This window comes from Pipistrellus hanaki (genome assembly GCF_964339955.1).
Source record: "Pipistrellus hanaki genome assembly, chromosome: 9".
NCBI lineage: Eukaryota > Metazoa > Chordata > Mammalia > Chiroptera > Vespertilionidae > Pipistrellus > Pipistrellus hanaki.
In genome coordinates, this window is record NC_140511.1 from 55828442 (window position 1) to 55841055 (window position 12614).

Consider the following 12614-nt stretch of genomic DNA (forward strand, 5'->3'; position numbering starts at 1 on the left):
ATTCTGGCTGGGACAGGGAGAAAGGTTTCATTGCGGCCTTTTTCTCTTGGGTGTTCATGGGCCACACGGGGCGGAGGCCACATATGGCACCAAAGGGAAGCCCTTGGAAGTCCATTTTCAGTCTAAACCTCCTCATTCATCCAGCATCTTTCTGCTCCCTGGGTCTCTGAGCCACACCGTGGTCCCACCTTAAGACTTCCAACCTCCACCCCCATTAATAAAGCTGTGAACCCCAGGATCTCCATCCCGGAGCTATGGCAACAAGCACAACAGCCTCCTCGGCCTGCCCCCTCAGCATCCCTGGAATGTCGAACTTAGCACACATTTCTCCAGCTAATTTTGGAAAGTAGTTTATATTGGCCGCTATGTGTTAATGAACAGCCTTGGCTGTATTTACATACTTGCTGGTTAAGAGCCTTTTCCTTTGCTCTGCCTCCCAACTTGAACGGGGCCCCCATCTCGCACTGTGTGTCTGGATCACACATGAGCCTCGTTAAAGATGAGTTCGCGGACACCCTCGTGCTGTATGAGAGCCGGGCTCCTGCCACCAGCCAGTATCCCCTTGGGGTTTGGTGGCAGTTTGCAGTCTCATGGTATATGATGATGGGATGTTTACCTGGACAGTACTTGGAAGAAAACCTTAAGGTGAAATTAATCACCAGAGAGCCTGGATCAAAGAAGCTTTCTCCCCTTCTGATCTCATTCCAAGTGCAGCTGGGAGGTTGGAATCCAGGGCTGACCCTGCTCTGCTGCCCGGCTCCGCTGTCTTCCCGGGGTGCAGATGAAAAGCGTGTGGATCTCGGCCGCCTTGTCAGGAGTGATTGCTAACCTCAATGAAATGTTATTAAATAGTGGATTTGAGACTCAGGAATGTTTTTTGAGCTCCTCTGTGAGCAGAGAATTCATAATGGAGGGGGGAAATTGTCAGGGCATTAGATGGGTTTATGGATCGTTTTTTTAAATGATGACCCACGTTTTTATTTTTTGGTTTTAACATTTTCAGGGGGTGTAATCTGGCCATCACATATTGCTCCCTGCTTCCCCTCTTAGGAGAAAGCACCCTCGGTGCCCTTAGCTCCCTCTCTTCACCTAGTGAGGAAAGCTCCTAATGCTTCCCTTGTGGCTATGCTCTGATTCTCCCTGGAATGGATGGATGTAGAGGTGTGTGGAATGTCTCTGTGGACCCTACGGAGAAGCATTATATAAATGTGGGCTGCTGGACAGGGAGGAGGACTCTGACCGCCACTGTCAAGAGAGTTAAGCACAGTGCCTGGCACAGAGCAGACATCCCAACAATATGTTGACTGGATGAGTGACTGAAAGGATCATGCCACTCAGGTTTATCAGTCGTGGCTCTATTGATATTTGGATTGGATTATCTTTTGTGGTGGGGCTGTCCTGTGCAGTGTAGTGTGTTCAGAACTAAATACCAGGATGCCCCCTACCCCCATTGTGACAACCCAAAATGTTGCCAGTGTCACATGTTCCCTGAGGGACAAAATTCTTAGACATTGTCACACGTGCCCTAAGGAACCAAATCCTTGCTTCTTCTCTCCATTTCTCCCGCGCCCAGTGGAGAACTACCCATTTAAATTGTGGAATGCATTAAAAGAATAGGGCTTTAAAAAATCAACAGGAAGAAAAAATATTCTAGGTAACCCATTTATAATTATTCATTCCTTTAATAGATTTTTAACATTAAAAGAAAGCCCAGTAGATGGCTGAATTGAAGCATACTATGGCTAGCCTTGCAAGAAGAAATTACTACTTACTTTAAATGATAGTGTATGCATTAAATACTCTGTGAATGGGACAAGTAAATGCTCTCATGCTTCTTGGAAGGAAATTTCTATAGAATTGCGTGTGGTAGTAGAGCAGTGCTTCTCTGGAATATGTTGGTGGGTCTCTTTTAATTTGGTGTCACGCCCCAGACTCAGGGTGGATGGATTCTTCTGAAATGGGTGCAGTTTTATTCAGGTGTCTCAAGGATTAATTTAAAGCATTGCAAGATGTGAAGAGGGTAGAGAAGGAGGATGCTGACATCAGGGGGAGGGTGGACATGACCTTCAGAAACACTGCTGGAAGCCTGGAATAGACTCTACTCCAATTAGAGCCCTTAACATGCCGACACTTCACCCTCAGTGGCTATGAAGGAGGCATCAGGATTGTTACCTTCTTCATAGCCACTGGGAGAGGGAAGGCAGATGGTTACATGTACACCGTGAGAGACAGCCATTTATTAATGAAAAATCAATTCCATGGGTTAAATACCTGTTTGAGTTCATAAGAATGTGTAGGGTTCTTGGGACCATGGGAGCAGAAAAATGCTGGATGAATGAGGAGGTTTAGACCAAAAATGGACTTCCAAGGTAGGTTGTGGATAGTGTGGAGGTGATGGGGATCTCCACTGTGAAATATAAATTGTGTGAAATTCAAAGACCCCTGTGCCAAGTCAAAAGCCATTTCCTTTACTTATGGTCACCATTGACATTAATCAAGCCCAAATATTTTCCTGTAGACCAAAAAATAATTAGCCCTGACAACTGAAGTCAAATCAGACCTTTGGAGATGAACTAATGGGTCTTTTGTGAGGGCTGGACATTGGCTTGCCTTTGGCCCTGGCATCAGCCCTGGCAAAGGTGGCTGTGGGGTGTGCTCCTTCATGCCACAGAAAACACAAAGGTGAGAGGGGATCAGCAAGGTCACTGCCCTCCCTGGTCATCTGCAATGCCTGCTATCCTGAAAATTTTATGAGTAAACACTACCCAGATCCCAGCTGAAACTCCCACTCACTGCGCATTGGACTCCTGGCCGCCTTGGTGGCTAGAAATTTCTCCCAGCTGCTGGCAGACGGGTGGGTCTGCTAACCTCGTCCCCACCTCCATTTTTTGGGCAGCTGCTCAAGTTTTCAGGATTGCACTGGTGACAGTGATCAACAGAAGAGCTCCAATTCCACCCTGGTTATTTTTGGCAGCCATGAGCAATCCAAGACCTCGACTTTTGGCTCTGAGTGGTTGGGATATTAGGTAACCTTTTCCTGTGCAAGTACAGACAAAGGAGAGTCCTGACCTGCATCCATTCATGCCCTCATGTTTTTCCTTGTCGAGAACTTCAGCCCATTGAACCCTCCCTTCGACATAGCACTTCATTTCTACTTAGAAATGGCTCTGGTGAAGGCTGAGCATTGATTGAATTTCTATTGTGTGTTTTTTTCCTCCTAGATTGAAAACATAGATGCCTGCTTGAATTTCCTGGCAGCTAAGGGAATAAACATTCAGGGGCTGTCTGCAGAAGGTGAGTCAGTGCTGGTCACAAGGCTGCCTTTTCCCCATTCGAAATACCCACCTGTTTCTTATTGACAACATGAATGCACGAAAGACAAGAGACGCTGGTGGGCTCTTCTGGTTTTGTTTTCCTTCTGGTTTGGAGGCATCTCAGTGCATGTCTAGGCTTGAGGGTGCCAGCTTTTTGAAAACCTAAAGAATCCCTCCAAGAATGCACATTCGACCATGCTGGCCGTGTCTGCAGGGCACAGGCGGGGGAGTAGTGAAAACAGCTGCTTCTCCGGGAAGGGCTCACACCAGTGCTGATTTTTAGTCACCTGACGAGCAGGTCAGTTAATGATCAAGCCGGGCCTTATCTGTGGGAGAGAGAACATTTAACCACAGAACATATTTAAACTGCACAGTTCCCAGGGAGAAAGGCCTAATCCTTATCTCTTACTTGTATGGGAAGAAGCAGTGCTTTTTTCCCAGGTTAAAAAAATAAATGAATAAAAGCGTTTGATGTATTAATGAGACGCTACGTTTTGACATCCTGATTCGTTTTTAATTAACTCAAATTTGGTGGCTAATTAGCACATTCGTGTTTGCTGGTGGTCTGCTGTTGGCATGGAGGTGGCTGGTCTGAATTCTCAGCCTCCTCGGGCAACGTCTTGCTCTGGAAACGTTCGCTCGCTCTCCTACTTGTAAACACGAGCAGCTGCCAGCTCCAAAGCTGCCACAGGCCCCGGCATCCTCCCAAACTCATTAGGCTGCACCTGCCTCCACTTTTCCCAGAACAGGTAAAGCAGTTTGGGCTTCGGGTGACGCCACTCTTGCCTCGCAAGGTTGGCATCCGTTCCAGTGGTCAGGGTGGGGCAGGGGGGACCAGTGAGGAAGGAAGCAGTCCAATGGAGCAGGTAAGTTTGTAAGCTCATGGATTCCACTTGGGACCTGTTTCTTGCCTCTGCTCTGCTCTGCGGTGAAAGCTTGCTTTGCCTGGCTGTGTTTCTGAGCTGCAAGTCTCCTCCAGTGATGGGGAGGGGGTGGCCCGCACTGATGCCTCATGAGTGTTTCATGTCTCTGAGTGGGGCTGTTGGAATATCCCCGTGGGAACTCAAGTGTGCCTTGCCTGTCCCTGGTCAGAGGCCTCTGAAGCAGCTGTAGGGTGTGAGCCCTATTCCCAACTCTGAGAGAGGAAGGTGGCCTGTGGGTTCTCCTGCCCCTGAGATGTGAGCCCTCCTCCCTCGGGTTGAGATCCAGGTGGAATGGCATGTGGTGTGCACATGGCTGGGGAATGGGGTGATTGATTGGTGGTGTTTCTGTGGATAGGTAGGGAGATGCAAATTCCCATTCTGAGGAACCTGTTCCCTCCTGGTGGAGAGTCCTTGTGCTGGCCAGTAGGTGGCAGGCACAATGCTCCTCCCAGTTTCTGGGAGTGTTTGGACCACAGGCCTGAGCCCCTCCAGGAGGGCATCAGCAGGGACTTTACTGAGTCTTGCTCAGGAGAAAGGGCTCTTTGGGATGTGAACCCTGGCCATTCTGCCATCTGTCTACCCATTGCCCTGCCTTCTTCCTTATTCATCTAAAACACAGAGAGAGAGAGACACACACCCCTACCTGCCTGCCACCTGCCTCATCCTCTCTATATCTTAAAACATAGAGAATCTACTCAATAAGTATTCGTCGAATGAATAATACCAACTGCACCTTTAAGGCTGTTACGTGCATTGGCTCCAGCTCTCACAACGGAAGTTGGAATTTATAATAAGCTGAGTGTACAGATGAGGATACTTAGGCTTAAAGAGATTATGAGTGGCATCCCTAAGCCCTGTAGTTAGTGAGTGTCAGAATCAGAACTCAGGTCTGTGAGATTTCAGAGCTCATGTTCAGGGTGTCTGTTGGGACAGCAGATGGATAAAATCTGTGCCATGCACAGATGCAAGAAAGCAGAAAAGGTTGAGAACTCTGTTTGCGGGACCATGGAGGCATGTCATGCAGAGGCACTCTGCCCTCGGCCCCTCGCCGATGTTGGAATGTAGCCCTGTGAGTCTGGGCATAGAGAGGCATACTTGTAACCAGTGTGTTGAGGTATCCATTATTGGGTTTAAGGTATTTCAGTAACTGCCCCAACTGTTCTGTGTTGTTCCCCATCTTTCCTGCCAAGTTGAGACTCATGTAATGATATTTTGGCTGAATTCATAACCCTTCAGTCACACTCATTATTAGAACAGTACTATGTCAATACTTATGACTCAGTATTAACACTACCCGTGTAACTTTCCACCTGACTCTTGCAGCCCTGCTGTGTACTGCCTGCCATGCTGTCAATGACTCCACCCACCGGGGAGTGGCTCAAGGGGGTGGGAGCAGAGCCCACAGAGCCCCTTCTGGTGAGGGGCAGAAGCAGTCTCACATGTACTCTCCAAGAGCTTTGAGGTTGGAGTTTATTTTTAAACTTCAACTTCAAAGCTCTTTTCCCCCACCATTGCAGGTGGCTTTGGAGGTTGAAGGGGGTGAGGCATGATAATGTGACTTCCTTTTCCTTCCCTGGTTCCCAAGCCTGGGCCTTGAGGACTGGGAGAGCACAGAAGAGCAGAAGTGGGCAGGTGGGGAAGGTGCAGTCCCCTCCTGGGTAATTGCTACTGTCCCTGCTGAGAGTCTCTGCATTCCCTGCTGACCAGACACTCCCTTTCATGCTGCTCCCAGGGCCCTGTGATGTTTGGGAGATTTGACAGGCTCTTGCAGCTCATTTCCAGCTGGTAGCACTCAGGTCCCACCCCCTTGATTCAGGCTGCCTTTGTCTCCACACAGCGCTGTCCTGGTAAGGCTGTAGACTTTGGACTCATGATCCTTCCATTCTCCACCACAGAACCTGCAGGAAGGTGTGGGCTCAGTCTCCCACTTGCAGTGGGCAGCACAGGCCTCCTGTCATCTGGAACCCCCCACCATATGATCTCTCTCTTCAGCTTCCTCTCACTCAGGTGGCCAAGGGGCAGATCTGCCAAGTCTCTACTAAGCAGGTGTCCAACTGGGGACTGGAAAGCCAGAACTCCCACTTGGAGTGATTCTTTTAGAGCTTCCTTGCCTTTGCACAGAATACAGGGACCCCACCTTCTTGCTCCTAGGTGAAGGGGGAAATATCCTGTCTCTGTGACCATCTCCCATTGCCACCCTCCAGTCCCCTCAATAACATTCTCCCAGCTAGATCTACTTATATTGATTTGGTAGGGCTGGGGAGGAGGAAGTAAAGGTTCATCTCTATGGTATTTGGTGGTAAGACTGATTCTGAACTTATACAGTCTTAAGGGATAATGACTGGGCCCAACATTTGTCAAGTCCTTGAACTTAAAAGCAAGGGTACTTAGAGCCTTTCATTCACAAATTTAGGGTTACAGGAATCTCATTTGACATACTGTTAAGTCGTAGGAATAGAAACCTATGATTTAATTGAGAACTCACCCTGTGTCAGTCACTGAGATACATGCCACAACATTTTATCTTATGTAGTGTCCCCAGCAACCTCATGAGGTCAGTATTCCCATTATCCCATTCATACAGATGAGGAAGCGAGACCCAGAGAGGTTAAGTTCCAGTGGGGAAAGGGAGGCCCCAAGGTCAGCTGTGGATAAGCCCCTCAGTCTGCTGATTTGAAGGCCTGCTGTTTTCCTACTGCTCACTGTTGCCCACGCTTCTCACCACCTGCTTGACTACTAGAAAGCATGATGGTGTTTAAAGAAATAATGTCGTTTTAATGCTTTTTATTTTCCTTTTGAAGACGACTGTGTGCCTTAAGGCTCCTCCCAATGAAAAAATAACATCAGCAGTTGGAAAGCCCCGTAGGGGCATATCCACCCCTTCCCAGCGACTGAAGCTGGTTTTGGACCTGGGAGGATCAGTGCACCTGTCCTCGAAGCGTTTCAGCAGCTCAGGTCCTGCCCTGACCTGCCTCTCAGGGAGCCTCAGAGAGCCTTTGTTCCAGGGCACAGGCAGCAGATGCCTCAGGCAGAGGCTACAGGCCCCAGTGAGCCAGGCGGAGATACTGCCAGTGTGAGGACAGCCCCTGGACGAGGCCTCCTCGTCCCCTCAGTGCTCCCAAAGGTTGGACCCATCTTGGAGACTTGCCAGAGTCCTGTGAGCTTGGGCCTCACCCTGCCCTGGGTGCTTTTCAAGATCCCTTCAACCCCTCTCCAACTCACACACCATCTGTCAGGGCCATCTGTAAACCTGTCCCTGTAAGGAAGGAAGGCCTTTATCCCTGGTAGTTTGAGAGCACCTGGCCCTGAGCCCATCTTCTTGTACTGGAGGAGCAGAAGTCCGGAGCTATGGCTTATCCTATCTTGTTCACCGAATGTTTGCTGGGCACACGCTATAGGCCAGGCACAGCACTAGGCACTGGAGTGCACAGAGAGCCCAGCCGGTCATACAACACTAGCCTTCATTCCAGTTAATAAGAGAGCTGTGCTGATGGTATGTACAGAGTCCAATGGCGCCCAAAGAAAGGCAGTGATCAGCTCTGCCTGGGGTGGTCAGGGGGGCTTCAGAGGGGCAGTGATGTTTCCACTGGGTTTTACAGAATGCATAGGCATTCAGCAGACCAAAGGAAGGTGCTGAGATATCTAGACATGAGATGGAGCATAGGTAATATAATGGGGACAAATCTTGCAGATTGGAGAAACAGAGGCAGGAAGACCCTTCCAGATGCCTCTGAGAAGGAGTGTATGCTTTTAAAGTAAAATCGGTTGCTGACTTGATGAGCTCAGACCTGGGTTTCTTCTCTGATGTCTACAGACATAGATGCTGAGCCGCTTTCATTCTGAGCCAGAAAGCAATAGGTCTTTCTGGACCTTTCGCATAAAAGCAACAAGTGAATCGTTTCTGTTTCCTCCTATCCATATCATCGGAGTTGGACAGTGCATGTGGGACTGCTTCTGCCCCTCACCAGAAGGCGCCCTGTGGGCTCTGCTCCCACCCCCTTGAGCCCCGCCCCTGTGGGTAGAGTCATTGACAGCATGGCAGGCAGCACACAGCAGGGCTGCAAGAGTCAGGTGGAAAGTTACCCGGTGAATGTAGGTTGCAGAGAGGGCCCAGCTGGAAGAATAATGCTGCACCACCCACGGTCCCCAATCAGTTGGGCGAGCCTTACACCACCCACCGTGGCTTAAGGCGATTGAATAGGGATCCTGCAACTCTGTGGTCAGAGGCAACCCTCCCTTTAGCTCCGAGTTCCTTCCTCCCCACAAAGCAGGTTTCTTTGTGTCAGATTATTCCAGTGCTTGTGCCTTTGTAAACCAGGCCTGTGGTTTCTCTTAAATAATGTTGAAAGAAAATAGGTCTCCTATTTATTCTACCCTTTGTGCCACATTCCCTATAACATCTATGCAGATCAGTCCCAGCTAATGGGAACAAAGAGATCAGTCGGAACCCAGAGAGTCAAGGCAATGCAGGTTCTGATGGAAACGGGAATATAGCTGGGTACTTTGTTCTTCAGTTTACATGGGGCGGCCACCAGAGGAGAAGCGAGAGCAGGGTTTCTGTGTCAGGTTACACACAAGCTAGCCAGGGTCTCCTTGGATAAGTCAACTCTCTCTAGGTCTATATTATTTTCTTTCTCTAGACAAGCAAGCGTGAGGATAGTTGATTGGATGCAAAGCAGTACTCTTTCCAAAGCCTTGGGAAATGTCATGAGGGAAACATTTCTGTGGGCTGGCGGAATTATTTTTTGTTTTTAGGCTGCTGGTGGAGCCAGTGCACCAGGCCCCAGGAAACACAGACAGATGACATTTAGAACTCTGGAAGGAGCACCATTCTGGCTATTTTGGATACTGTCTGTTTGTGACCACCCATAGCATAAGCTGGGTGGTCAAACAGATCCTTCACCACTCTTTGAGTTTTGTGTTCTGAAAAGAAAACGAAATGATCCAAACGCCCGTCCCCTGGAGAATGGATAAACACTGTGGTACATCCATAGAATGGGGTCGTTGTCAGCAATGTAAAGAAACCGGTGATACATGCTCTAACATGGATGGACCTTAACTACATTATGCCAAGTGAATGTGGTAAAGGACTGCATCACTCATGATTCCATTGATATGAAATGTCCAGAAAAGGCAAATCTGTCCAAACAGAAAGCAGATGTGAGGTTGCCTGGGGACAGTGGAAGAGTTAGATGTGTGTGAGCATGAATGAGGATTCTTTTTCAGGATAATGGTTATAGTTTAAAACTAGGATGTTACTAAATTTACTAAAAATCATTGTCTATTTAATTTTGTGGATGCAAATTATACCTCAATGAAAAGACTGTTTAAAAAAAAAAAAAAAAAAAGGAGAAAGAAGCTACCCATTGAGTTTTCTCTAACATGAGATCATTCATGGCTGGCTTCCTTCTTGGGCCCTGTGAGGGGCACAGGGGGATGGACAGCAGCCTAGGCTTCCTTCAGGGAAAAGTCCTTCGCTGCGTTCTGAGGAGGCCACAGGTAGAGTGACTCTGTTTTCTGAGCCAAAGAGGGAAGGGTGAGCCAGGCAGTGTCCTGGGTGCTGTGCCCTCATTTCTTTATTTATTCTCCACTTAATTCTCCTAACAACCTGGTGGGAGCACTGCAGCACCCATCCACCCATTTTATTTTATTTTATTTTATTTTATTTTATTTTATTTTATATTTTATTTTATTTATTTTTTAATGTATTTTATTGATTTTTTACAGAGAGGAAGAGAGAGAGATAGAGAGTCAGAAACATCAATGAGAGAGAGTCATCAATCAGCTGCCTCTTGCACATCCCCCACCAGGGATATGCCCGCAGCCAAGGTACATGCCCCTGACCAGAATCGAACCCGGGACCCTCCAGTCCGCAGGCCGACGCTCTATCCACTGAGCCAAACTGGTTTCGGCCCATCCACCCATTTTAAAGATGAAACTGGGGCTCAGAGTTGAATCTTGTGAATAGTCAGTCTATAAATGAGGGACTGAGGGGATTTAAACCCAGGTCTTTCTGGCTCCCCCAAAAAAGTGTGTTTACGGGCCATTGCGCCCTTTGACAAGTAAAAATATGTTTGAGGGAATAATGCAACAAGCCATTAGGAAGAGTAAATGCCTTAAGGACCACAGGAGGTGGAGAATGTGAGGAAGCTGGCCCCTGGCCCACCATGGGCTGGGCTGGTAGGTTATGAGGATGCTGACGTGGGCATGCCAACCTTTTGTAGCGAACAACCGATGAGCCCTGGATATGCTGATGTGCAAGTTCCTCCCTTCATTATTTTGCTTGTAGGGTTTAAAAAAAAAAACAACGTATTATGGAATGTTTGACACATTCCATAACAAAAGAATACTTATATGACCACCAGCTAGCTGACTAAAACATTATCTTTCAATTCACCACACATGATGAGTATATAAGCAAGCCAAGTTCCACAGTGTTAGGAGACCACACTGCAAGTCAGAAAAACCTAGATTCAAATCCCAGCTCCAGCAGTTATTACCTCGGGAGATCATAAAACCTTCCTGAGCTGCGTCCCTTAAGTAAGAGAGGGATGATAATACTCACTTCCCAGGTTGTAGGGGTTGAATGAGATGGTTCCCAGAAAGCTTAACCCAAGACATGCTAATTAGTAGTAGCTCTTGTTGTTAGAATTAAGTTTTGGCCTTAGCCGGTTTAGCTCAGTGGATGGGAGGCCTCACACCTTCTGCTCTTCAACTGGTCCTTGGAGGAAACTCTTGTTTCTTTATCAGCAACCTCTTCCCCAGCCTGCCACTAACCGGGAGGGAGGGTGTTCTCTACATGGTGAAGCTTCCCTTCCTCCAACCCTCCCACTCCCTCAGCGTAGGGTCAAAGCAAAGCAGAGGGAGCCCCCAAAGTTCTTCCTTCTCCCTCAGTGTCCGTTTAGACCCTGGCTATTTATTGCATCTGGTGATAAAAGCCCTGCACACAAGAAGAGATTGCCTGGGAGAAACACCCTCACATCCACAGCCTCTGCCTGTGAATAAGTATTTCATGCCTTCTCTGCAGCTCTGTATTCATGTCGTGAGTCAAATGCATTTTAACATCTGAAAAACTTCATCTGGAATAAAAATGATCTCCTCTGCGCTCTAATTTCTTTTAACAGAGGAGAGTTTTTGTGTGAGTTCTTCATAGAAATAAGTCCTGTAGCCTATCCCTCCACCCATCCCAAATTGAAGTTGTTTATTCAGTGGACGAGAGAAACCCAGAGCCACGTGTTGGAGGGCAGGGTGACCAGGGAGAACAGTGTGAGGACTTGGGAGTGAGGCAGCCACCACTTGGCACACTCCGGTGGCTGGAAGCTCCGAACTCGGACTTGGCAGTGCCCTGCCAACCCCAGTGAGTTTCCCTGGTGCCCGAGGGCTTCTGTGTCCCCTACCATCACCCAGCCCCTGGAACAGGCACGGGCTTGCTGGGGACACTTACCCTTTTGGCTCCGCCCTTACTGAGAGCTTCCTCCTGGCACTTGCAGGCATCCAGTTGCAACTTGCCTCATGTATCTACTCTAATCCTAGCAGGAAAATAAGCTAATTTCTTTGTGGTTTAGGCCTGGTTTTAATTGACTGTGATACCAATGACACAAATGTTCAGGAAATCGATCATGTCCTAGACCTAGAGGAATGCCACTCAGGTGAGGGCTGAGGCAGCCCACTGGGCCGGAGCAAGAAAGGACCCCTCCTCTAACCACTCTCTCTGTCGTCCCACAGAAATCAGGAATGGAAACCTCAAGGCCATCCTAGGCCTCTTCTTCAGCCTCTCCCGGTACAAGCAGCAGCAGCAGCAGCCCCAGAAGCAGCACCTCTCCTCGCCACTGCCGCCGGCTGTGTCCCAGGCAGCCGGGGCCCCCTTCCAGTGCCAGGCTGGCACTCCTCAGCAACAGGTGCCAGCCACTCCCCAAGCCCCGTGTCAGCCTCACCAGCCAGCATCACATCAGCAGTCAAAAGCACAAGCCGAAATGCAGTCCAGGTGGGGGCTCCTTGCCAACTGATAATTCTGTTTTTCCAGGGCTCCTCCTTCCCACCGACCAAATTCTAGCCTGTGCTGCACGTGGTGTTTATGCGAGCTCCTTCATGCTGAGAACTACAGACAGTTAGCGAGGAGTTAGCACAACCTTGAGGTGGAGGTGGCCTCCTCGGCCGGGCAGTGAGGGGTCTGGTTTAAAATCAGAATCAACAGCAGCCAAAGCTAAGTAGCTGCTCCTGCCTTAACTCTGGCCTGTGACACACTTGCTTGTCTGCAGTCAACAGTCCCTAAAATAGACTGCAAACTTGTCTTGTGTGTTTGCCTATACGCTGGGTGTTCAGTGTTATATGTATAAGTAATTTTCCCTGTTGGAGGCCATAGTTCTCTAGCAGATAG

General features: G+C 48.6%; 1 protein-coding gene across 6 annotated transcripts in view; it reads left to right on the forward strand.

Moving 5' to 3' along the window:
• Positions 1-12614, forward strand: part of NAV2 (neuron navigator 2) — a 354139-nt gene that overhangs the window by 147861 nt on the left and 193664 nt on the right. For all 6 annotated transcript variants that reach the window (XR_014796009.1, XM_084895481.1, XM_084895482.1 and 3 more), the window contains exons 4-5: positions 3222-3294; positions 11963-12221. Coding sequence is in view for 5 of the 6 variants with exons in the window: in XM_084895481.1 (XP_084751607.1) it covers positions 3222-3294; positions 11963-12221 (332 nt within the window). In the remaining variant the exon portion in view is untranslated. The remainder of the gene's footprint in view (positions 1-3221; positions 3295-11962; positions 12222-12614) is intronic.